The 27,191-nt window shown below is 40.3% G+C and overlaps 1 protein-coding gene across 1 annotated transcript in view; it reads left to right on the top strand.

Moving 5' to 3' along the window:
- The first annotated feature begins 1,020 nt into the window (after nt 1–1,020).
- Nucleotides 1,021–27,191, top strand: part of VWF (von Willebrand factor) — a 200,989-nt gene continuing 174,818 nt past the window's right edge. Inside the window, exons 1-6 of the mRNA XM_036759070.1 lie at nt 1,021–1,093; nt 5,018–5,075; nt 6,173–6,346; nt 9,158–9,260; nt 11,252–11,460; nt 18,444–18,568. Of these exons, the coding sequence (XP_036614965.1) occupies nt 5,018–5,075; nt 6,173–6,346; nt 9,158–9,260; nt 11,252–11,460; nt 18,444–18,568 (669 nt within the window). The 5' untranslated portion in view covers nt 1,021–1,093. The remainder of the gene's footprint in view (nt 1,094–5,017; nt 5,076–6,172; nt 6,347–9,157; nt 9,261–11,251; nt 11,461–18,443; nt 18,569–27,191) is intronic.

Below are 27,191 nucleotides of genomic sequence, written 5' to 3'. Positions count from 1 at the left end.
GTAACCTCAAGTAAATCAGTTTACTTCTCTTGGCCCCAAGTTTCCTATCTATAAAATGAAAGGATTGGACTCGATGATCTTTAAAAGTCTCTTCAAGCTAGAAATTACACGAAGGCTCCTCAGCCTTATTGGTTGGCCCCTCGTAATCGGGGATATGTTCCACTGATGCTGAGCCACCAAGGGAATTAGAGTATAGGTTTGAAAGTAAGAAGAGGGTCAGAAGGGAAGGAGTAGACACATGGGGCTAAGAGGGAAGATGGACAGTGCTGAAGAGAAATGGCGAATTTCATCCGGCTGGATTATCTTTACTTAACACAATTTGTAAGCCATAGAATCAAGATTTGAATGCAGGTCTCTGACTTCAAATCTAACACTCTTTCCACTGTACCATATGGCTTCTCATCATTTTGCTGAGTTCCATTTCCAGAAAAGCCTCACAAACGATACACAAATTTCTGGTGATTGGGACGTGTGGTGGAGGGGTGGAGGAGGTGGGGTGGAGAGGTCAGGGAGCCACTTCCCCAGAACACAGCTGCCAAATTGGCTCTGGTCTCTGTGTTTTCTTTCCCACTGGACTCAGAGCTCTACTATGGCCAGCAGCCAGATGAACAGAGGCATTGATCTGCTGCCTGGTTCTGCCTGGCCATTGCCTGCTTTTTTTACTTTTTCCTCCTAAGAGTTCTTTCAGGAGGCAAAAAGGATGGAGAGGCCAAGTTCAGCTCATTAAGAGCCTTGCCAATGAGGGTTCCTACCAAATTCTTCAAAGTCTTATCAGCACTGTGGGGTGTCTAATACCATTTCCTTCCATTGTTTGGGTTTTTTTTCTTCTGGCAATTAAGTTGAGGCCAATTCCCCCTAGAAGCAGGTTGGCTATTGTGGATGGGGGTGGGGGATGCTCTGACTGACGTCAACGCTTTGACTTTATGTCCCTTTGCATAAAGACCTAGGCTCTTGGGCTGCTTAATAACCAGGCATTTCAGAGTCAAAAGAGTTCTGATCTAGCCACCCCCAAACCTGGGAAGCATGGATCCCTGAGGACATTCGTCAACCATTTTGGAGGCTGTTTTCCAGAGGGCCTCAGAGACCCATCAGGGTAAGGTAACAGTTTGTTTGGAGAAAATCTCACTGCTCAGCATGAGCCAGAGGGGAGTGGAGGAGGCTCAACAAGGGGAGGAGGGAGAAGGGAGGGAAGATGGGATAAGATTTAGAAGTGCCCTGATGGAAAGGATTCTTGTTCTTGTTTATCTGGGCAACCTATAGGGTGCAGTGGTGGAAATAACCCAAGCAATGAAGTTCACATTTATATGGTGCTTTATGGTTTATCATGTGCTTTGCATCCATGATCTCACTTGATTCTGACAACACCCCCGTGGGATAGTTACTACAGGCAGTATGGTCTCCATTTTACAGATGGAGAGACTGAGGCCCACGGAGATTAAGTGAGCTATCTAATCAATGTTATGTCGATGCGAATGACTTGCTCAAAGTCTTGCAGCGAGTGCAGCTGAGTCTGGATTGGAAGTCCAGTATTTCAAATCACAGGCTCATGGAGCTGGAAAGGATCTCAGAGGTCATCCATCTCTGGGGAGATCCTCCTTATTTTACAGATGAGGCAATTAAGGCTATTGAACTAAAATGGCTTGTTCAAGATTACACAAGCAAGAAATAGTGGAGGCAGATTTGAACTCGGGTCCCGTGACTTAAAATCCAGCATTCTTTCCACTGCAGCCGCCAAAGCTTAGGTCAGATCATGTTGCCCACCTCCCTCCCTCTATAAACTTGAGTGGCTCCCTATCGCCTCCAGAATCAAATATAAAATCCTCTGTTTTGCTTTCAAAGCCCTTTATAACCTAACCCTCTCTTACCTTTCTAGTCTTCTTCCCCCTTCCCCCTTCTTGCACCCCTCCCCCAACATCCTCTTAGAGACATTGATGGTCTCCTTGCTATTCCTCGAGTAAGACTCTCCACCTCTGCATTCTGGGCACTTTCTCTGGATGTCTCCCATGCCTGGAATGCTGTCCCTCCTCCTCTCCACCTCCTGGCTTCCCTGGCTTCCTTCAAGTCCCAACTAAATACCACTTTCTATAGGAAGCCATTCCCAGTCCCCCACAATTCTAGCACCTTCCCTCTGTTGATTATTTCTTATTTATCCTGCACATCTCTTGTTTGTACAAAGCTGCTTCAATGTCATCTCCCCATTAGATTGTGAGCTCCTTGAGGGCAGAGACAATTTACCTTTCTTTGTATCTCCAGCCCTTAGTGCAGTGCTCAGCGCATAGTAGGTGCTTAGAATATGTTTGTTGACTGACTGATTGACTGTACCACATAGCCTCCTCTTTCTGTAACACAGCTGCTTCCCTCTGGCAGTGAACAATCCCAAACTGCCGATGACTCAGAAGTCTTGGACGTTGGCTTTTGGCATCCATTCTATGACTCTGGATTTTGCAGCAGGTTTCCCTCGGATCCAGGTTTGAGTTATAGCTCAAATCAGGGAATCTGGTTTGAACCTGGGAAAATCGTTCAACCTTCCCAGGTCTCTGTTTCTTTTCCTATAAGATGAATTTTACATCAATGGATTGCGGTGAGGATAGTTCTTTAAAAAGTATTACATGATGCAAACTACTTGACACAAACTCACATTAAAATGAATTAGCATTTCCTAGCACGGTCCAGGCTAGTTGGTTCATGAGCAGAAATTTTGGAGCGGCAGCTCACTAAGAACAGGCCTCAGTTTCCTCTTGTCTAAGATGAGGGTCTTTGAGTAGATGATCTCCCAAGTCCCTTCTGTATGTAAATCTCACGCTTCTCTATTTTTCTTTTGCTTGTAGCTCTCCTGGGTAGGACCATCTCTAGAGGGCAGTCAGGTGTTTCCCCTATGGCCTGTATGTGGTTGATGAATATCAATTACTATCTTAGTTCAAAAATAAGGCCTACTCAACTTTGTTGTCCCTCCAAAGTAAACCTGGCTGGTGTAAAACTTAAACAGAACTATATAATAAGTTTCGTTTTTTTCTCCCAGCGTATACCTATATCTTTTTCCCTATTAGAAATATCACATTTTAGTGGTTTCACCAATATCTGAGGGCAACCCATAATTAGGCCAATGTGGGTATGTGCTTAGCTGACTGGAGAAGTGGTGGATAGTAGGGTCATCTAGGTGGTGCAGTAGGTAGAGGAAAGCCCAGCCTGGAGTTAGCAAGATGGGAATTCAAATCTGGCCTCATATACTTGCTAGCTGTGTAACCCCAGGCACCTTCCTCACAGGGTCGTTGGAAGGATCAAATGAAGCAATATTTGTAAAGCACCTAGCATAGTTAGGTGTTATATAAATGTGTGTTCCTTTCCCTCCTTAAAAGGCTATGATTCTAAAACATCGTAGCGCATTTTAATAAGGAGTGCTCATCACTGGGGGCAACTGAGGGGCACAGCAGATAGAACACCGGGCTTGGAGTCAGGAAGACTCCTCTTCATGAGTTCAAATATGTCCTCAGACACTTATTAGCTGTGTGACCCTGGGCAAGTCACTTAACCCTGTTTGCCTCAGTTTCCTCATCTGTAAAATGAGCTGGAGAAGGAAATGGCAAACTAGTCTGGTATCTTTGCCAAGAAAACCCCCAAAAAAGAGATCAGAAAGGACTGAAACAACAGAACAACACCACTACTACCCATCACTATCATACCAGAAACTTATGGTCCACAGTTTGAGGCTCTTGAGAAAAAATGACTGCCCTTCTAACATTTTTTAGGCTCATTCTGCTGGTGATCATAGGACAACCCATGTAACCTTGGGCAAGTCACTTAACTTGCCTGAGTTGGCAGTGGAGACCTGATCCTTTCAGGGAATTCATTTCTCTCCCATCAGGCTGCTTTTTTGGACTTGGTGATTTCCAGAAACTCACCATTCTGCAAGATGAAGTCAGGACTGAAATTCTCACCTCCCTCAGATCATTTCCCTCCTTTGCTGCACTTCATCATGCCCCTGCATGGGGTAACCTCCTTTTCCCCTTCGCCCTTTTCAGCTTCTTTTTATGTATTGGGAGCTTCTTGAGGACAGGCACTGTCTTATGCCTTTCTTTGAATCCCTAGCTCTTAGCACAGGGCATCTGACACATAGTAGGTGCTTAATAAATGTTTATTGATTCTGACTCAGCTTGTTTCTTCATCCATAAATTTAGGGGGTTGGACTAGGTGACTTAGGAGGTTCTTCCCAATTCTAAGCCTATGATTCTATAATCTGAAGTATAATAAGAATCAGAAGAAATTAACATGGGAAAGAAAGCAGGGAAGATATTTTTCACTGATTTGGGTTTTTGGAGAATGGATTCAGGGATCCTGAGCTCTTGTCGTTGTTGGGTCATGTGACCATTTGGGATTTTCTTGGCAAAGATACTGGAGTGTTTTGCCATTTCCTTCTCCAGCTCACTTAACATATGGGGATGCTGAGGCAAACAAGGTTAAGTGACTTGCCCAGGGTCACACAGCTAATAAGTGTCTGAAGCTGGATTTGAACTCATGAAGAGGAGTCTTCCTGTTTCCAAGCTTAGTACTTTATCCACTGCGCTACCTAGCCCTTATCATGCCTGAACATCTCATTCTTCTAGCACATTATAGTTTACAGCAGCCACTGAACTAGGTGGCATAATTATTCGTATCCTCCTTTGACAGATGAGCTCAGAGTAGTTCCATGGCTTGCCCATGGCCATCCTGCTAGTGTGTGATGGAATCAGGAGCTGAAGCCAGACCACCTTGCTCCCAGTCCAATGGTCCTTCCACCAACTACAGCTGTCTCTCATATTTAGGGCTGTGATGGGACTTGAGCTTAAGACAAATAACAGATGTCCTTTGGGAAGGGAAGAAGGAAGGAAGGAGGAGGAGGAGGAGGAGGAAGAGATGGAGGAGAACCAGGACTCTTGCTCCCCTTACCCCAAACCCTGCCAGTGATAGAACATTCTACCATATACTCTTATAGTGGACCTCCAGCATTACTGACAGGATTCTTTCTCCATACTTTTCACAGATGAGGCGCCTTGAACTGATTATGTTTGTACCTCTTGCTCTTGGCCTCCTCACACCAGGTAAGGAAAGATGTCCCTGTTTTTGTCTGGTGCGGAATATTTAAATTGCTGTTTTAATGCTTAGCACAGTGTCAGCGCTTAATAAATGCTAGTTGCCTTGCTTTGTCTGCCTTCTCCATCCTGAGAGTTTTGGTGGTTTGGTAGATCCCTTGCTTAGCTGTGTGCTGGTAAATGTTTAACAACTGGCTCTCTGAGGGAAAAATGTATGTGGAGCAAACTTTTAAGTTTAATGTCCCTTTTTGACATTTTCTCCATCACTTCCTTAAGTCTAAAAATCAATAAAACAATAAATTAAGCCCTAATTTGTAGCCTTTGCCAATTTTTGAGGTGTAAATGCTTACATTGAAGATTTAACAATTAGCCTTCCAGTAATAGGAGCTAGCTCCAGTGGACTACTCTAGCCTATTCCCACCCCTTACTTCACCACTATTAAGAGGAAATAAGAACTCTATAGGCACCCACACCTGGTGGGCCCAAAGCCTAAATATCAAAACTTTAAAAAAAATTATATTTTTTTCCCAGTTGCACATAAAAATAATTAAAAAAATTCTTTTTAGAATTTTGAGTCCCCAAATTCTCACCTGCCCTCCCTTCCCTCCCCGCTCCCTGTTGGATATAGGATATACATGTGTATTATGCAAAACATATTTCTGTATTAATCACGTTGTGAAAGAAAACACAGACCAAAAAAAAAACCCATGAAAAAATAAAGGGAAAAACAGCATGCTTTGACCTGTATTCAGACTCCATCAGTTCTTTCTCCAGAGGTGGATAGCACTAAATGGCAAAATGCAAGCAATCCACTCTTCATTATCTTGATTTAACAAATAATTGAAGAACTATTCCTTAGGTGTTGGAGAGGCCCTTCATCATTCTGCCCATAAGATGATGACATTTTTTAGTCACAGCAATTCTCTTAGTCTCTTGGCACAGAGCCGGGCACATATTGGCATTTGATAGCTACTTCTTGATTGATTAATTCTGACTCCAAAGTCCAGTTTTGGGTGGATTCAGTCTCATTTCCTTCAGTCTCATCTTGCCTAATGTGGTTTGGGTTGGTGGGCCCAGTAGCGCTGACCTGTGTTCCATCCTCCCAGCTTCCTTTCCATCTTTCTTCGTGGAAGGCAAGAAGGGTCAGATGTCAGTCAGTCGCTGCACCCTTTTTGGAGATGACCACATCAAAACCTTTGATGACCGCTTCTACAGTTTTGGTGGAGACTGCAGTTACCTCCTGACTGGAGACTGCCGGAAGCACTCTTTCTCCATTTTGGGTGAGTGGACATTGATTGAATGGAAGAATAAAGGCTTAGTGTAATGACTCATCAAAGGGGCAAGCTGGCTTAGATAAGAGTCACCAAGCCATTGTGAGAGGAAAGGAATGATTTTTCTATGACCCATTAATTGGGGTCACAGAATCATAGAATTTAGATCTTGAAGTGACCATACAGATCGTGTATTCCTACACCCTTATTTGACAAATGAGAGGGGATGTGATTTGCCCAAGGTAACATAGGCATTAAGTAGCAGAACCATGATTTGAAGGTTCTTTGCACTAAACCTGTAGCAGTGTAGAGAGATTTCCTATAGAATTAAGGATTAAGAATGATGGTCTTTATGCCACTTGTAGAGCAGATGCCATCATTGGAAATAGGTTGACACCTTCCATTCACCTCTGTTGACTTTTGGGTTAGCTGCAACTTTAGTTATTTGGAAATTGTGGCATTCTACAACTTGTAACCGTATAGCATCTGTGTAAAAAGGATTGATTGTTGTGTTGCTGGACAATTTGGAATCATTAAAAGCAGTATGTAATTTCCCAGGTGCAGTTTAGCCTGTTCCTTTCCACCTATTCAATTCTGAGTTCAACTTACTGCTGAGTTGCTATATCTGTTCTAGATAATATGCCTGAATTTACTAATTCAATGGACTGGCATTTCAACTGCATGTCTGTAGCCTAGGTGTTCTTCATCCATCTTGTTTTTCCCGTATGGATTATTAGGCTGAACTTTTTTGAGTAAACATGGATCTTGCTGGGGAAGCCCAATAGTGTTCTGGATTTGATGCCACAAGTACAATATCCCATGTAAACAGAAGTATCTAGGAGACTTACTATCTATAGGGAATCCCTCTGTCTTTTGGACTCTGCACAAGATATCTTCCAGGATGGTAGCAAGTACTTTTGGTAAGCACACATTTCCCTGTTTTATACGTGATTTGAGCAAAATTAACTCTGTGGTTACATTCTGTTGGCAAGATACATTTAAACAGATGCACATACACACATTCATATACATGTGTACATTTATACATATATACATACATACATACATATATATATATATATGTATGTAATTTGAGGAGAGAGTACTAACAGCTAGGAGGATCTAGAAAGATTTCCTATAGGAGATAACACTTGAGGTGAGCCTTGAAGGAAGTTAAGGATTCTAGAGTGTGTTAGAAGCATTAGTAATAGCTAAGGTGGTGCAGTGGATAGAGTGAAGGGCCTGAAGTCAGGAAGACCTAAGTTCAAATCCTGCCTCAGACACTTACTGACTGTGTGACCCTGGGCAAGTCATTGGACTTCTGCCTCAGTTTCTTCAACTGTAAAATGGGTACAACTGGAGAAGGCAATGGCAAACCACTCTAGTATTTTTGCCAAGAAAACCCCACAGGGGTCATGAAGGGTTGGATATGACTGAATGACTCAACAAGTCTTTACTGAATATCAGGTGGCCAGGAGGCACAGTAGATAGTGCTGGATTTGCACTTAGGAAGACCTGAGTTTAAATCTGACCTCAGACATTTACTATGTGACCCTGAGGCAAGCGCCTCAGTTTCCTCACTTGTGAAATGGGGATTCTCAGAGTTGGTGGAAAATAAAATGAGATAGTATTGGTAAAACCAGCTATGTGAATGTTAGCTGTTACTATAATAAGTAGCGTCTGCTAAGTACACAGCCCTGTGCTCAGTATTCTGGGGAATACCAAGAAGGATGAGACAATTTTTGCCTTGAAGCATATTATGGTCTAGATGAAAAGATAAGCCTTACGCATGAACTAATTAGAGAATGATGAAATGCTAAACTGGTTGGTGTTGACTTTAGTAATTCAGAGAAGAGGGAGAGCACCAGTGAGTACTTGGAGAAGGTTTCATGAAGGAGGTGGAGTTTGAGATGAGTCATAGGGTCATAGATTTAGAGCTGGAAGGGATCTTGGAAATCATTCAGTGTTCCTCCCTGCTGCCCCCTGCCCCCACCCCCACCCCATCTATATGTTTTATAGGTTAGTATTATGGCTCTAGAAGTTAAATGACATGACCAAGGTCACTCAAGTTGTTGGTGGCAGATGTGGAATTTAAACTCATGTCTTTTGACTCCAAATTCCTGTCTATCATACCAGATTAGCTCTTTTCTTAATTCCCCTATCACAGGGGAGAATCTCGGTCAAAATCATCTCATCTCCTGGAATTATGATTCACAGGCCCTCATTTGTGCTTTGGTTCAGATGGCTTATTAACTAAATAAACTCTGCTGGCTTTAAAGCCCCTTTTTCCATTCAATTCACTTCCAGCAGCTCAATTGTTTGTTTGGTAGACAGGTTCTCGCCAACCTTATTCATGTCCTTGGTGGGTGATATGAGGCTCTTTAGGGAAGAGGAGGGAGCATGGATGCCAGAAGCACAGAATCTCAGGGTTAGAAAGAACTTCAGAGGTCATCTGCTACAAATCATTCCCCAACAACAGTGCCCTCTACAATATACCCAATAAATGGTCATCCAGTCAATTCTACCTTAGGGTAGCTCTAATTGTTAGATTGTTAGAGGCAGCTAGGTAGTGCAGTGGATAGAAGGCTGAGCCTGATTAGATGTGGGGCCTGGGGTGGTGAGGAAGACAGAAGAATTGAAGATGACCCCAAAGTGTCTGTTTGCTATGCTTCCTTGGGAGGATTTCTGTTAGCTCCACGTGCTCCATGCTATGTAGATTAAAGAATTCCATAAGCAGATCTTTTTATTTAATAATTTCAATCTTAAGAAAAGCAAGAAAATACATTTCCTTTCATCCACCAATGGTTCTTTTAATTGCAGGGGATTTTGAAAATGGCAAGAGGAAAAGTCTCTCTGTGTATCTTGGGGAATTTTTTGACATCCACTTATTTATCAATGGCACTGTGACACAGGGAGACCAAAGGTAAGTCAAGGACTCATAGAAAGTTACAGAGATGGAAAAACTTTAGAGACAGTCTAACTTATCCTATTCATTTTTAATATTAAATGTTTCATTGATGAATTTTGTCTTTGACACCATTAACATTTCTCAATACTTCTTTCTCAATACAACCCTTCTTTGTAACAAAGAAAAAGTTAAACTACTGCATCTGAGAGCATAGTGACCATTCTGCACCCATAGTCTGCCACCTCTCCATCAGGAGAAGTGTGCTTCATCATCAAATCCCTGCAACCACTGCATTTTGCGTGAAATATGATGTCTTTTAGCTCTGTTTTCATTATGTTATTGTGGTAGTCATGGTACATATTTTCTCTCTTAGTTCTGCTTTCTTAGCTCTCCATCTCTTTCATAAAAGTCTTTATTTCTTTGAATCTATCATACTCATTATTTCTTATGGTGCACTTATCTAGCATGATTTATTTAGGCATTCTCTATTCAATGGGCTTTTACTTTGTTTCTGGGTTTTGTTTTTTGTTTGTTTGTTTTCTTTTTTGCTGCCATGAACTGTGTTGTTAATGAATACTGTGGTAGAGATGGGACTTTTCTGTGTCTGCTGTCTTTGGGTTAGATGCCTAGTGGTAGAATCATCAACACCCCAACTTTCAACCAAGAGAGGTGAAATAACTTAGCATGGTTTGCTAATGGTAGAACCCAGCCTTACCTGATGTCACGTAGTGTAAGGAAGAGCTGGGAGTTTAACTCGGGTCTCTTGGTTCCTACTAGTAGCTTCCCACCATCCCCCATCAGAAACTTTCAGAGTTAGAAGGGTAATTAGGAGCCAAATAGTCCAGCCCATAAAGGACAACAGATTGCCTTTATAGTGTAAAAGGTCCTCTAGCCTCCATTTAAAGGCCTCCTGAGGGAAAACCCATTACTTCTGGAGCCCTTCCATTCCTCTTTGGCCAACTTCAATTCTTAGGAAGGTTTTTCTTACTTCAAGCCTGCATATTTGCCTTTTTGCGGGTTCCACCTATAGCCCTTAGTTCTAACCCTTGGGACCTAGTAGAATGAGTCTACGATGCTTCACTTGGCTGAACCGGGAGCAAATTCCATGTGGACAATGACTGTCATATTCAAACTCGGTTCCTCCCCTGCAGACTGTTAGAGGAGGTCCTCGTAACAAGAATTCACATTTATACAGTATTTCAGGGTTTCTAAAATGTTTTGTTTACAACAAGCCTGTGAGTAATACAGCACAAAAATATCATTTCCATTTCACAGAGAAGGAAACTGAAACTTAGAAGAGAGAAATGCCTTGTTTGTACTCCCAAAGCTTGTAAACAGCAAAGTGAGGGAACCGAGGGCTTCTGGATAGCAAATGTTTGTTGAAAGGAATGGGGGAATGGCTGAACAAGTTGTGGTATGTGATTGTGATGGAATACTAGTGTGCTATAAGAAATCATGAGCTCGATGATCTTAGAAAAACATGGATAGACTTGCATGAAATAATGAAGAGCAAAATGAACAGAACCAAGAGAATGTTGTGTATGGTAACGGTACTACTGTTTTTAAGAATGACTTTGAGCGGATAAGTTATTTTGGCTATTATAAATATTCAAATTAATTATAAAGGACATGAAGAAGCTATCTGCATCCAGAGAAAGAACTGATAAATAGAAGTGTATATAGAATAATTTTACACACACACATATCTATATTTGTGTCTAATGGTGGCCATTTCTAGGATGGAAGTTGAGGGAAGAAAAAAAAGTAATTTACATGATAATTTTGTTGTATATTTGAAAGGAATAGCAAGTTATGCATAGTATGTTTGAAGTTTCATGTGCAATCATCTTTTTAAAAATTGTACTATGCTATGAAAATGCTTGTTTTATTTCATAAATTAAAAATAAAATAATTTTTTTAAAAAAGAAAGGAATGGGATTAGGGGAGCAATCATGGAGACTGAACTATAAACATATCACTTGGTAAGCTGATGAATTCTTTTGCAGAATCTCCATTCCTTATGCCTCCAAAGGGCTGTATTTAGAAGTGGAGGCTGGTTACTACAAGTTGTCCAGTGAGGTCTATGGCTTTGTGGCCAAGATCGATGCCGATGGGAACTTCCAGCTCCTGCTGCCTGAAAGGCACTTCAATAAGACCTGTGGACTGTGTGGCAACTTCAATGACTTTGCAGAGGATGACTTTGTAACCCAGGAAGGTAGGATTTAATGAGCTAGCTTTTCCCTCAGAAATGGTTAAAGGGAAGTGGCTTAAATCAACCCCAACGAATGAGATAATATTTGTAAAGTGCTTCACACAGTGTGTCTAGCACATAGGAGGTACTTAACAAATGCTTGTTCCACCTTCCCCCCCGCCCCGCCAGCTCTAGATTAATATTTCTCAAACTTTTTTTTTCTTTTATCTTAGGACTCCTTTATTCTCTTAAAAATTATTGAAGTCTTCTCCAAAGAGCTTTTGTGTATGTGGTTTACATCTATCAATATTTACCATATTAGAAATTAAGATATGTTAGCATTTGACCTTGTAGACCCCCCTAAAGGACCGCTGGGGTCCCCAGACCACACTTTGAGAACTGATGCTTTGGACAAACAGGGTATAGAGAGGCAGTAGAATATGACGGAAAGGGTGATGGACTAAATCAGAAGAACTGGGTTCAGCTTTCATCTCTGACATTTATCATCTCTGTGACCGTGGTCAAGATGCTTTTATTTTCTGAGCGCTAATTTCTTCATTTGTAAAATGGGGAGCTGGTCACAATACTCATACTACCTACTTCACAAAGATGTTGTGGGAAAAGCACGCTTTATACCTTAAGACACATAAGAAATATGATTTATTATTATTGACCTGAACTATGATCAATGAAACCAATGTTTGATTATCCATGGTAAGGTCCTTGAGAGCAGAGACTGTCATGATTTCTTGAATTGGTAGCCCTAGTGCTCAGCACAGTGCGTGGCACATTGTAAGTATGTAATAAATTCTTTCTCACTCATTAATTTATTCATTTATATGCAACAGAGTGTAGCATGGATAATTGAAAAGCACTGATAATTTCTAAATCTCGTTTTGGCTGGTAATTTTAATCACCAAAGCTATTTAATCAGAGTTCTTCCCAGATGGTAGCAAAAATGGACAAATCAGAGTTTTTCTTTATTCTTTTGGTTTGTCCCTTCCCCCTTACCCTCCCCACTGTCCCTACTTAGTGGAGATTCTAGTAAACTAAGATATGCTCCAAAGGTATCAACAGAAGAGAAGAGAAAAAGAGAAGCCAGAACCTAGAATAATCAATTATACACTGGGTAATTAACCCCTGATTAATCAGGAACTGATAACACCTTACACTGTGTTAATGATGATCATTTAACCTCTTTGGGCCACAGCCATCCTCATCAGTAAAATAAGAGAATTTGATTAGATAATTCTTAAATCCTGTGATATAAGGATGACAGCAATAATCCTTATTTACATGAATCTTTAGGGTTTCAAAGTACTTTATATATATCACCTCATTTCAACCTCACAAAAGACATGTGAGATAGATAACTTTTTTGGTGGGGAGGAAGGGGTGATTTCATTGGTGGAGAACTTCCAGCGTGGAAATTCCCTTCACCAACATAGATCAGCAACTTACTTGTAATGTGTAAAATCTTAGACTGTGCCTCTAAGAAATAAAGTGATTTGCCCCAAGCCACATAGTTTATATCAAAAACTTGGCCTGGAACCAGGTCTTTCTGACTCCAAGGTGAGTTCTTTATTGACCATAGAAGCGTTATTATCCCATTTTTCAGATGAGGAAAGAGGTTCAGAGAGGTTGTTCTTCGCTCAAGGTCACAAGTAGCAGAGCAAGGCTCCAAGCCCAAGGGTTTCTGCCCAGGGTTATTTCTATTGTTCCACACTGTCTTCGTGACCATGTCGAAGGATGATGCCCTTTCTTCTTGGGCAGCAAAATTTGTTCTTTTTCAACCATACACCCTAACATCAGGGAGAGCACAAAGTGACTCCCAAAGCAAAGGAACAGCTGTCAGTTTGTGCCAGGCTGGAACTCAGAACTCTGGAGTTAATCCTGGGGTGGGAGGATGGAGGGACAACCCGAGGGAGTGGCTTTTCTGAGGGTGAGGTATGTTCTTGAGATTTCATAGATTTGGGGAATTCTTTGGTATGGATGCTTTTATCTCAGTTGCAGAACAGCAATTTGCATGTAACTTAGAGTCTTAGAAAGATGCTTGGAGGCACTGGGAAGTTCTAACTTGCCCAGGATCATTCAATCCAAGACGGGAGCTGGCAAAAATATTCATGGCCTCAGTTGTCTGTACAAAAATGCACAACAGAGCAAATTATAGATCTTAACACATAGAGGAAAAGTTGACCACATGAGTATCATTTATTTACATGGAATTAGCAGCATAAATGATGTCAAGGAGAGCTATGATTTAGAAAAGGAGGTCAATTCGTAATGTAGTGAAAATGAGAAAAAGTCCAAGTACCATAGTGGTACCCACCAAATGTTGAAAGACCTAAAGGAAGGGCACAAGCATATATGATGGAAATCCTATTTTTTATTAGTTAATTTATTTATTTTTAGTTTTCAACATTTACTTCCATAACTTTTAAATTTTCTCCCTCTCCTTCCCCCTTCCCTCCCCAAGACAGCCTGCAATTTGATATAGGCTCTACATATACATTCCTATTAAACAGATTTTCACATTAGTCATGTTGTATAGAAGAATTATAACAAATGGGAGAAACCATGAGGAAGAAAAAACAAAACAAAACAAAAAAGAAAATAGTCTGCTTTGCTCTGTATTTAGACTCTATAGGTTCTTTCTCTGGATGTGGATAGCATTTTAGATGGAAATCCTATTGAGGATATGTAAGAAGATGTAAACAGAGTCACATAGAATGAGAAAGTATTGATAAGTTTATTTCACTTTGTGCCATTGGAAGGAATTCTCATACTGATGAAGTCATGGATCATTTTATTTATTGAATTATAAAGTTTCTGTGAAATTTAGTGGGATGGAACTCAAGACTCAAATAAAGCTCTGGAAAGGTATATGATTTTTAAGTGGGACAGATTGAATAATAGCATTCACTTCAAAATGGCATATGCATTAAGAAGATCTACTCAAGCGAGGAAGTCCAGGCCGCATGCATAGTAGAGAACATATTTGAGGGAGAATCAACATAGGAAGAAACACCTAGACCACTAGGACAGAAGACAGAAATAATTGAAGCATTTAGGAAATAGATTACAAACCTGTCACAGAGGCATAATATAATAATGATTAGGAACTGTTATTGAGACATCTCTGAGAATGTTTCTTTCTGTGGCAAAGCAAAGACACCTGTATCTTTTGGCTTATCATAATGATAATTTCATCTTTCAAAATGTGGAGGAAGTGAGGGTAACTACTATTTTGGATCTAATTTTGACACGCAAAGAGGAAGGAAGTTGTTACTGTGATGTAGGAGATGGAGACTTTGAGGGCAAGTGACCATTCCTTTTAAAAATCTGTTAGAGAGAACGAGCAGAAAAGTGGGCATAGTCTTAATGCCTTCTGGATTTGGGAAGAGAAGATTTCAAAGAGATCATAAAAAGTATTGGTAGGTCCCAAGGCCTAAAATGGTACAGAGAATGCCAATCCAATAGGAAATTCTTTTTTTAAATTTAATTTATTTAATTTTAGTTTTCGATATTCACTTCCATAAGCTTTTGAGTTTTAAATTTTTTCCGCTTCCCTTCTTATTAAACATATTTTCACATTAGTCATCCAACAGGAAATTCTAAAGATACAATAGAAATAATTTTGATGAAAAAGAAAAAGACAATGTGTCTAAAGAGACTGACATAAATGTACTGGGAACTCAATGATCAATAATTTTTAAAGTATTATTATTTATTTTAAGCATTTAAAAAAATTTTTGAGTTCCAAATTCTTTTCCTCCCTCCCACCCTCTTCTCCACCCACTGAGAAAGCAAGCGATATGACATCAATTATACATGCGAAATAGATAAAAATGCCTTAGAATAATAGGGCATGGTTGGCACAGATGGGACAATCTGTCCCATTGAATAGAGTACCTACCTTGATGATATCACAGATCCACTGAAGTATCAAGGTTTTATCTCTCACTTAAAGGAAGGCATAAATGGCATGCTTTTCTAATTCTAGATGACATGAAACTGAGAGATATAGCTAACATGTTGGATAACAGAGTTAGGATCCAAAAAAGGTAACCATGAGTTAGAGAGGATGGATTAAATCTAATAATATGAACTTTAATTGGGATAAATGTAAACTTTTAATCAGCATCACAAGTACAGGTCAAGAGAAGCAAGTCTAGACAACAGTTCATTTGGAAAAGATCTGATTGGTTTTAGTGAACCAACATGTGGAATAGTTCATTATGACTCTTCAGTATAATGTGACAGTCAAAAAAGGCAAATGTAATCATGGGATGCTTGTGATTCATTGTGCCCAGAATGAGGGAGGTGATAGACTCTCAGTAGACTCTGACCTGATCAGAACACATGTAGAGTATTGTGTATAGCTCTGGGTACCATCTTTTAGGACAGACATTGTCAACATCAAGTGTGTTGAGAGGAATGCTACAAGGATTGTGAGAGGTCTGGAAATGACCAGCTATAGGAGCCTCATTTGAAAGAACTGGGATATTTAATCTGAAGAAGAGAAGATTCAGGTGATCTGAAAGAAGCCATGATTTGTCTTCAGCTCTTTGAAGGGCTGGGATGTGGGAGAGTAAGGATAAGACTTATTCTTCATGTCCCCCAACTGTAGAATAAAGAATAAAGATGAGAACTTCAGAGAAATTGATTTAGGCTTAGGATGAGGAAAAACGAATACTTACAGCAATCAAAACGTGGAATGGTCTGCTTCAGGAGGCAGTAAGTGTTTAGACATGGGTTGGATTCGGTGGCTTTTGAGGTCTCTTTCAACTTAACAGATTTTCTCTGAAGTCATTTAACCTCTATGAGTATCATTTTTCATGTCTGTGAGGTGTCACTTAACCCTGTTTGCCTCAGCTTCTTCATCTCTAAAATGAGCTGGAGAAGGAAATGGCAAACCACTTTAGTTATCTCTGCTAATAAACCTCAAATGGAGTCATGAAGAGTTGGGCACAACTGAAAAAAGGATTGAACAACAGCAAAAACAAGATGGGCATTGTAATATTTACATGATGTATTTCACAAAGTTGTCATTGAAAAAATGCTTTGCCAATTTGAAATCACCATACAAATCTAAGTTATTGCTATTCTCTAAGTTCTCTTAGGGAGTTCTTAGCACTCGTCTTAGTCTTGCTGCGTTGAATTTTCAAGCTCGAAGTGACTTAAGGGATCTAGTTCAAACTTCTCATTTTATGGGGAAATGTGAATGGAGAAAGTGAAGCCCAGAGGGACTGGATAACTTCCCTAAAGGCATCCAAGAAATGACTGGCAGAGCTGAGACTGGAAAGCCACAGTGCTGACTCCTAGTTTTGCATACCTTCCACGTCACTCCACTGTCTCTCCACATCTCTTGTTCATCATTTTCCTTTCCCCTTCCCTACCACATACAGTGTGTCTTACCTCTCCTCCCACAAGAAAGGTCAGTCCCTCCAACCCAGAGGCTATGCCATCTATTCCACTCTGGCAGTCATTTTCTGACCTGGAGGCATTGCCTAAACCACAAGGTTCCATTTTCAGAAACCATGATTTAACTAATGTGCCTGATGGCAGACAGGAGTCTTTTCCTTACTTTTCCCCATTAACTTGTTGGGCAATACTGATTACATGGTTTAAACTCTCATTGTCCTTATTGGGGTCCTATGACTTTTGACTGCCAGGGTCCCATGACCTTTGATACAGCATGCCTGAGAGGAGATGGAAGGGCTCAAAAGATTTTGTCTGGCAAGCAACCGTTGATGATCTTGTGATGTTGAATCACTAATCGTGATTTCTCAAGTCCTTTGGCGTTTACTGTGACTAGGACCTCTGGTAGCTGGCAGCATATCCCTCATATGAAACTTACCCGAGTTCACACATGATGTATAGAAACACAAAAGAGAAGGTAACTAGAAACATCACAGAATCATACTGCTTTGCCACATGGAGGTCCCACCTTGGTGAAAGACTTCTCTCCCTCCCTATATCTCCTTTTTTTTTGCCTCTCACTGCCTCTTTCTTTCTTTTCCTTAATAGAATTTAATTTTTTCCCAATTACATGTAAAGATAGTTTTCAACATTCATTTTTGTAAAATTTTGAGTTCCAAAATTTTCTCCTTCCCTCCTTCCCCCTCCCACTCCCCAAGACAGCAAGCAATCTGCTATAGGGTATACATGTACAATCATGTTAAACACATTTGCTCATTAGTCATGTTGTGAAAGAAGAATCAGAATAAAAGGGAAAAACCACAAGAAAGAAAAAAAACCCAAAACATGAAAATAGTATGCTTTGATCTGCATTCAAACTCCATAGTTCTTTCTCTGAATGTGGATACCATGATTTTCCATCATGAATCTTTTGAAATTGTCTTGGATCATTTGTATTGCTGTTGCCTCTTTCTCCTCTCTTTTTCATCCTGTCTCCTCTCCCACTTCCTTTCCCTTCATCTTTTCCCCTCTATTTTCTCTCTTTCTGTCCATTTGTCATTCTTTTAAATTCCCCTTTCCTTTTCTCTTCCTACTAATTTCCTTCTTTCCTTGCTTCCTTCCTTCCTTCCTTCCTTCCTTCATTCCTTTCTCCCTCTCTCCCTCCTTCTCTCTTTTTCTTTCTTTCTCTTTCTTCTTCTTCTTCCTCCTTCCTCCTTCCTCCTCCTCCTCTTCCCCTTCTTCTTCTTTCCTTTTTTCCTCCTTCTTCCTCCTCTTTCTCTTCTTCCTCTTTCTCCTCCTTTCTTCCACCTCCCTCTTTCTCTTCTCCCCTTTTCCCTCTCTCCTTTTGCTGCTGCCTTCCTCTCCCCCACAGCTTAATTGTCTTGCCATCATTATCTAGTAATAGTCAAACTTGAAGTGCTCCTCAAGTTGCTAATCTGAAGGTGACTCCAAATAAAGGAGGGATTTCTGCCCTCACCCTTCAGTGCTTATGGTTGAATGGGGACCCTAAAGGGAGGAGATGCATTGAGATGTGATGGGGCAGGGACATCTGGTGACTCCTCTTTATTCCAAACCTTGTTCCACAGGCACCTTGACCTCTGACGCCTACGACTTTGCCAACTCCTGGGCCTTACGAGGTGCAGAGCATGGATGTAAGCGAGTCTCTCTTCCAAGTGGCACATGCGATAGCTCTTCTGTGGAGATTAAGAAGGTAGGTGCTATCCAGCATGGGGCTGGCATGAGCAAGTGTTTCTATCAGCAAAATTGATGTCATATATATTATGTATATGTATACACACACATACATATATATGTGGGGGTGTACTAGAGTTGGTTTGTACTGGCTTACAAGAGAAGATTGTTAAATTTTCATTTTGAACATTAATAGCTTGGAAATCAGCAAAAGTTACATACCAGAACTTGAATTATTTTTTGCTAATTGTCTAGATTAAAAAAAAACTGAAGGAGAAAATGTTAATAATGAAGATTATACTTAAATGTGTCATGTGTACACTCTCCCCCTCGCCCACCAGAAAGATGATTGTTAAAAATTTACCAGCACAGCCCTGCACCATACACATATATAGTAGGTACTCAAAAAATATGCTGATATGTCATGTGCCCTTGGGCAAGTCAGAATTCTTTACTAAATTACTGTTGTAACTTTTGAAACAAAAAGTGAGGCTATGGACTAAGTGATCTCTGAGGTCTTTGCAGCCCTCAAAGTCTATTTTTATAGTTTTATGACTGAAGGGTCCACTGTGTCAGCTAAGTACCTTAGAAAGAATTATTCTATTTCTTAAATTAGATTTTCTTTTTTTATTATTATGAACTTAACAAACATAAAAAGCAAACATTTCCAAATATAAAGACAAGAAAAAGGAGATTATAAATGAAACCATAAATCTCAATAATTACTTACAACTAATAAAAATTATTATACAGTAGTTCCAATGCTTGCCCTGCTTGTACACGTCCCCTTCCAAAACTTCCTTCTACTCTCTTTTGTGTATTTTTAAAATGTTCCATTGACTCTTTCTTTTTCATTATTTTTTTTTGGCATCACTATTACTATTCCCCCTCTCTCCTCCTTCCCTATAAAAAAGCCCTCCTTATAATAAATAAACACACTCAAGCAAAACAAATCTGTTCATTAACCATGTCTGCAAATGTATGTCTCATTCTGTATCTTGAGTCTATCACTTTTCTGCTACGAGCTGGTAATGCAGTTATCATCTGTCTTCTGGTGTCCTGGTTGGTGACTACATTGGGCACAGTTTTCAAGAAAAGATGATTTCCTTTATGATATTTTAGTCATTGTACAAATTGTTTTCCAAATTTTGTTCACTTTGTATCATTTCATGTAAGTTTCCTCAGGTATCTCTGAATTCATCTCTTTATGATTTTTTGGGGTGCAATAGCATTCTAGTATATTCACATAACACAATTTGAGCTTAATTCAGTATGATACAACAAAATTTAGCCATTCGCCTATTGATGAAACCCCCTTAATTTCCAAATTTTTGCTACAACAAAAATGTTGTTATAAGTATTTTTGAACATTTAGGTCTTTTTTTTCACTTTCTCCAATCTCTCTGGAATAAATGTTTAGTAGGTACAGTGATTTTGGGGGTCAGAGTTACAAATTACTTTCTAGAAATGTTGGACCAGCTTGTAGCCCCACTAAGAGTTATTAACGTGTCCTTCTTGCCATAGCCACTCCAACAACTGTCATTTTAATTTTTTTGTCATCTTTGACACTATGATGGGTATAAGTCAGAATCTCAGAATTGTTTTAATTTATATTCTTGTTATTAGTATTTTGAAGGATTATTTAATATGGTGTTGGTAGCTGCATTTCTTTACATTGATAGCCTTTAGCCATTTAGAATTTCTGTTGTTCTTTTTTTTTTCTTTTTGGAGGCAATTGGGGTTAAGTGACTTGCCCAGGGTCACACAGCCGGTAAGTATCTGAGGTCACATTTGAACTTGGGTCCTCCTGACTCAGTGTCCTATCTGCTGTGCCACCTAGCTGCCACCCTATTATTCTTATATATTTGGGTCAATCCCCCTATGCCTCAAATATCAGACCTTTATTAGTGAAAACTGCTGCAATGATTTTTTCCCATTTTACTGTTTCCCTTCTAGTACTAATTGAATTGATTTTGTTCTGTGCAAAAACTTTTCAATTTTGTATGGTCAAAATTACCTATTTTGTCCCCTTTGATCCTCTCTTGGCCCTCATTTGTTCAAGAACTCTTTCCCTATCCACGGGTATGAAAGAAAGGAATCTCTTTCTCCGATCTCTTAATTTGTGTATGCTGTGACTTTTTATATTTGTATATCCGTTTATTGCTTATTTTTGTATATGGTGTGAGATGTAACCTTAATTTCTTCCAGAAAGGGATGCTTATTGGGATAAGAGAAAACAGTCTTTCAACACTAGGTCATAGGGTAGCTAATGGAGGGAGGAAGGTAATGGAAGTTGGGAAGTAGAATAAAGATCTCTGAAAATGTTTCTTTACTTCAGAATTTTGCCTATAGAGCAGGCCCTTCTCCAAAGCTTTCCTCACACCAACTTCCTACCTTGCTGCCCAGTCCTTGGGAATTTTACCAGAGACTTTTCCCTTGGGGAAGTCAAAACACCTTCTGGGCCTATTGCTTATCACAAATCTGCAGAGCATGGAGGAAGTAAAGATGGCCCCTTCCGGATTCTAATTCAGAGCTGGGTGAAGCTGAGGTGCTATGTGTTTGTGATTTTCTTTGGATCTATTGGGCACTGAAGCTTGACTCTCGAGTCTGGCCTGCTAACCACTGTGACCCCTTTGTAGTTTATGGTGAAGACTTGTGGTACCTAAGGTGTTTTGTACCCAGGAGAGGATCAAGGACGGGGATTATATGAGTTATTTTGGTAGAGAGTAAAAGTTTGACTTTTTAGGTCTGGAGATTATGTCTATGAAGGTGAAAGATGGAAGAGGGAGAAGTTCAGCTTGGTATAGTAGAAAGACCGGATTTGGAATCAGAGAATATTGATTTGAATCTTGACACTGTCATTGCCTCTGTGATTTTGGGGCAAGTTATTCTACCTCTCTGTGCCTCAGTCTTCCCATCTGTTAAATGAGGGGGATGGACCAGATGATCTTTAAATTCATGTTCTAGAATCCGATGAGGTGAAGGAAGAAGAAGGAAATGGGTTTCTGAATTTGAATTAAATGTCACAGGGAAGCCTAGGTAAGGAAAGCCCCACTTTGGCCTCCTGTGCCTGGCAACCAGAGATGTGGTTAGGGCTGTGCTGGGAGATAAGTGCTACACTTATTTGATTATTTTAAAAAACATGCAGAAGAAACTCACCCTTCACCACAAGGCCCCAGGGAACTTTTACAGAATGGGAACATGTGGGTACTGTAGGCAAGGCTACCCAGTTGGCTTTTTTCCTGGCATCAGCCTGGTCTCTTCCATTAAATTTCCTCTGCCCACCCATCTCTCTGTCCTTACCCTGGTTCATCCCTAACTTCCACCTAGTCAGCCTTATTGCTGATAGATGCTAGGGCCCAACATTGCTTCTCTTGCAGCGAACCATGGCTTAGGTCCTGGGCTTTGCAGGGGCCTGCCGCTGGGCATGACACGGACTCTAATTGGACCAATTAGACCAATTAAACTGATCCACTCAGCTAGGTGGCTCAGTGGATGGAGTATACGGCCTGGAGTTAGGAAGACCTGAGTTCAAATTTGACCTCAGACACTTACTAGCTGTGTGACCCTGAGCAAGTCACTTAATTCCATTTGCCTCAGTTTCTTCATCTGTAAAATGAGCTGGAAAAGTAAATAGCAAACCGCTTCAGTATCTTTGCCAAGAAAATCCCAAATGGAGTCTTGAAGGGTTGGACATAATTTAAACTACTAAACCACAAAGCAAGCTCCTTCTTAGGTCTTCTTCACCGTCCCTAAACCCCATCACCAAGTTCCAGGAAGGAGAACTGTACTTTTACCAGGCCCCATGTAGCTTGTGTGGGGACTTCCATTTCCCTTCAAGGGCACTTTTAGTATTCATTTTACCTTGATTTCACATGTATAAATATGCTGGACAAAGGTCTCCTCCAGTGCCTTCTTGCTGTCTGTCACACACACAAGATCTCATCTCCTATCCCCATGCCTTTTCACATGCCTGGAACATATTCCTTCCTCATCTCTGCCTCTTTGAATCTCTAGTTTCTTTCAAAGCTCACCTCAGGCACCACCTTCTGCCTGAGGCCTTTCCTGATCCTGGTTCTTCCAACTTCTAGTGCTTCTCCCCCAATTACTTTGTATTTATCTTGTATTTATTTTGTTTATATTTATATATTTGTGTGTTGTCTTTCACAGTGGATTGGGAGTTTCTCAATGGCACTGTCTTTTCTTTTTGTCTCTGTACCCTCTGTGCTTAACATTTTTTGGTGTGATTTTATAGACACGGAATTTGAGCAAAGAAAGGGACCTTAGTGGCCACTGAGTCCAACCTGTTCATGAGAGAAATCCCCACTATAATGTCCCCCGAACAAATGATGTCTAGCCATGCCTCTCCCATCTTATATTTGTGGACTTGATTTTTATTCCAAGGGTAAGACTTTACATTCATCTCTATACTGGATTTCATCTGAGTTCAGCCCAATGCTCTAGCCTGCCAAGATCCTTTTGGATCCTGTCTTGGTCATCCTCTACTTGTTTCAAGTCATTGATAAAAATATTAAAGAGTACAAGACCAAGGACAGATCCCTGGGGTACTCCCCTGGAGACCTCTTGCCACATGTTGACACTGAACCATTAACAACTCCTCTTTGAATCAGACCAACCACCCTCTTATGAATTCATCTGATTATCACTTAATTCATCTCTCTCCATCTTTTCCACGAGAATAGTAGGAAATTCTTCATCAAAAGCTTTACATTGGAAATTAAGGGGATGCCTGTCAATTGGGGAATGGCTAAACAAATTGTGGTATATGAATGTAATGGAATACTATTGTGCAATAAGAAATGAGGAGCAGATAGACTTCATTATAGCCTGGAAAGACTCACATGATGTGATGCTGAGTGAGGGGAGCAGAAGAAGGAGATCGTTATACATGACAACAGACATACGGTATCTGTAAGGACTAACTTTCATAGACTTGGCTCTTCTTATCAATGCAAGGTTCAAAAATAGCTCCAAAAGACTCATGCACATCCAGAGAAAGCATTACGGAGTCTGAATGCAGATTGAGGCAAACTATTTGCTCTCTTTTTTTTCCTTCTTTTTTGGTTTTATTTCTCCTTTGTCATGATTCATTCCATTGGTTATAATTCTTCTTTACAACTGGACCGTTATGTAAATAAGTTCAATGCACAGGTATATGTAGAACCTATATACATACTGTCTGGGAGGTGGGAAGGAGAGGGAGGGAGAGAAAATTTGGAACTCAAAAACTTGGGGAACTGAGTGTTGTAAACTAAAAATAAAAAATAAATTTTTAAAAAAAAGCTTTGCAGAAATCTAGGCAAAACATAATCCAGAGCCTTCCTCTCATCGACTAGTTTAGTAGCCTCATCAAATACGGCAATAAGAGTAGTCTGGCACGACTATTGTCCTTGATGAAGGCATGATGACTCTTTGTAATCACTGCTTCCCTTTCTAGATATTTACCAGCCATCTTTTTAGTGATCCTTTCTCAAAAGTTCTCAGGAACTGAAGTCAAACTGACTGCCCTCTAGTTTGTAGACCTTGATTTTTCTCCCTTTTAATGAAAATCAGGACAACATTTGCCTTTCTATTTTCTGTGATCTTTCAAATATTACTGAAAGTGATTTAGCAATCATACCTGTGAATTCTTTCAGTGCCCGGGGATGTAGCTCATCTGGGCTAGGTGACTCGAATCCCTCAAAGGCACCTCATTGTTCTCTTACTGTCTCCATGTTTACCTTTGGTATTAACTCCCTGTTAATCATTTTTTGTTCTCTCATTTCCAATGCAAAGGTTATTTTCTTTTTCACAGAAAATAGAAAAAGGATAAGAGTTGAGCAACCCTCCCTTCTCTCTTTTTGTCAGTTAACCTCATCTCAACCACCACAAGCAAACATCCTTTCCTTTCTCTGATCCTCCTTTTTCTCCTAAAATAGCTAAGAAAAATCTCTTGTTGTCGATAGCTTTCCCCACCAGCCTCAGTTCGTTTTGAACTTTAGCATCCCTATTATAATTTTGCAGAACTGTGCCATTCTCTTATTTTTAATCTTCCCTTACCTGGCCTTGCTTCTATCTTTTATACATTTCTTCTTTAAATCCAAATTGGCTGGTAAGTTCCATGTGTCTCTTTGCGCAAACCCCACTTTTCTTCCTTGTTGGAATCGTTTCTCTTCATGTTGTCAGAATTTTGTTCTTAAGCATCTCCTATCATGCTCACTCCTGATCATGGACTAGAAACCTCTTGATGTCCAATTGAGTATTCTTCTTCCACCATTATGCTACTTCTATTTATCTGTAAAATGAGGCAATGTGGACTAAGTCATCTCTACGTTCCTTCCCAGATCCAACATGCTTTAATTTTTTAATTTTTAAACATCACCTTGGGAGTCCTTGAGGCTGACTGACCCATGTTACACAGCCCAGAATGGGTAACCAACCCAACAGTAGTCTAGAATCCTTCCCTCGGGGCTTGTGAGTGAAGCTCATCAGCAAGATTGAGGAGAAAAAAATATAGCTCCTCCCTGAATCCCTCCATAACTTGTCTCCATTCTCACCCAGTCTTTGTGGATGTAGACATGCTTCAACAAACCTTAGCAAGGAGAGTGTTATGGAGAGTAGCGCCTGGCATATGCTAGACACTTAATACGTGCTGGTTTCTTTCTTAGTTTTTTGTTTTTTAGTCACTTCTTTCAGTTGTGTCCAACTCTTTGCTGGAAAACCCATTTGGAGTTTTTTTGGCAAAGATATTGGACTGGTTTCCCATTTCCTTCTCCAGCTCATTTTACAAATGAGAAAACTGAGGCAAACAGGGTTATGTGACTTGTCTGGGGTCCTACAGCTAGTAAGTGTCTGAGGCTAGATTTGAACTCAGAAACATGAGTCTTCCTGACTGAAGGCCTGGCACTCTATCCACTGCACCACCCAGCTGCCCTCCTGTTTCTGAGTTACTCATTTAATGATAGCCTTTCAGTGTCTTTGGAGCAAACTGACCTCCTGAACTAGTGGGGTCCTGAAATATTTTGGCTTGGTTCTAAACCAATCACCTAAGCTGTACACAGATCACCATTTGTGAACAGGTTGTGTTGCAGTTGGTTTTTGAAGTCAATTGCTTGAAACTCGGGATATGTTTTCTAATAGAAACAACGCTACAAATGGCGGCGAGGTTCCCACGTGAGCCTAGAAAAGCTTATTAGCTCATAATATTGCTTGCTTTAGTACTAATTATGCTAGCCTGCCTTCTGGGTCTGGGGTACTGATTGCCATATGGTACAGGAGGACTGGGAAAGGGGGAGCAAGAAGGCAGGAGAGGGAAAGGAAGAAGAGGATGGAGAAGAAAGAATCATCTTAGAACCACAGTTAGGAATTCCAGCACCTAGGGCTGATATCATTGTCTCTCTCTCTCATCATTTTCATGGCTGCCGTTCCAATTTAGGCCTTTATCTCTCACTGGGAATATTGTGACAGTCTCCTAATTGGTTTCCCTGCTTCCAGGCTCTTCCCTTTACAATCCATTCTCCACACAGCTGCCAAAATAATCTTCCTTAGGTATGAGCTTGACCTCATTACTCAACTACTCAAAAACCTTCAATAGCTCACTATTGCCTCAAGGATAAAAACAAATTCTTTAGGCTGGCATTCACACTGTGGCCCTCTACAATCTGCCTCCAACCTCCCTTTCTAGACCAATTTTATATTACTCTCCTTTATGCATTCTCTATCTCATCCAAATTTGGCTATTACTAATCTTAATATTTTATCTCCCAGCTCCCTGCATCCCTTGGGATATTGTACATACCTGCCATGTACTCCTGCCTCAATTCTGCCTCTGTGAACCTTTGTCTTCCTTCAGGGATTGGCTCAGAGGTCACTTCTTCCTCGAAGCCTTCCTTGATTCCCCCAGTTATTAGTTCACTCTCTCTCCCTCTTCAGATTAATGTGTATCATATTTATCTGTGTTTATAGTTCTATGCTTCAGTGGACTATCAATTCCTGGGGGGCTGCATAACTCCCTCTGGTTATTGTTTTTTTTTTGTGTCCCCAAGACCCAGCACGGTACTTTGTAAATAGTAGGTGCTTAACAATTAATTAGTCACCAAGCATTTATTAAACCAGTTGTTCAGTTAGGCTCTGGGGATAAAAGGACAAACTGTCCTCATAAGGCTTACATTCTATGAGAGGAGACAATGTGTATACATTATCAACTACAAAAATATGCAAAATAAATCCATTCAGAATAAATAAATATAAAATAAATCGAGGCAACTACGTAGCTGGTAGTCCTAGAGTCAGGAGTTCAAATCCAGCCTCAGACATTTACTAGCTGTGTGAACCTGTAGCAAATCACTTAATTCTGTCTGCCTCAGTTTCCCCAACTGTGAAATGGGGATAATAATAGCACCTACCTCTCAGGGTTGTTATAAGGATCAAATGAGATGATATATTTAAAGTGCTTAGCCTGGTATGTAGTAAGTGCTTAATAACTGCTTGTTCCCTTCTCTGTATCCCCCCACCCCCTACCCCAATATGTGGGGAGAGGCAGAACTGAGTTTAACAAAAGTTTCCTCGAACTGAACTGAATTACCTGTCACCTGGCATCAACAAAAGACACAAGATCAGAGGGCAAATATTGTTTGTCTATT

Source organism: Trichosurus vulpecula, chromosome 5 (genome assembly GCF_011100635.1).
Source record: "Trichosurus vulpecula isolate mTriVul1 chromosome 5, mTriVul1.pri, whole genome shotgun sequence".
In the NCBI taxonomy this organism is placed as follows: Eukaryota; Metazoa; Chordata; class Mammalia; order Diprotodontia; family Phalangeridae; genus Trichosurus; species Trichosurus vulpecula.
The sequence above is the reverse complement of the archived record's forward strand: the minus strand, read 5'-3'. Positions and strand labels throughout refer to the sequence as shown.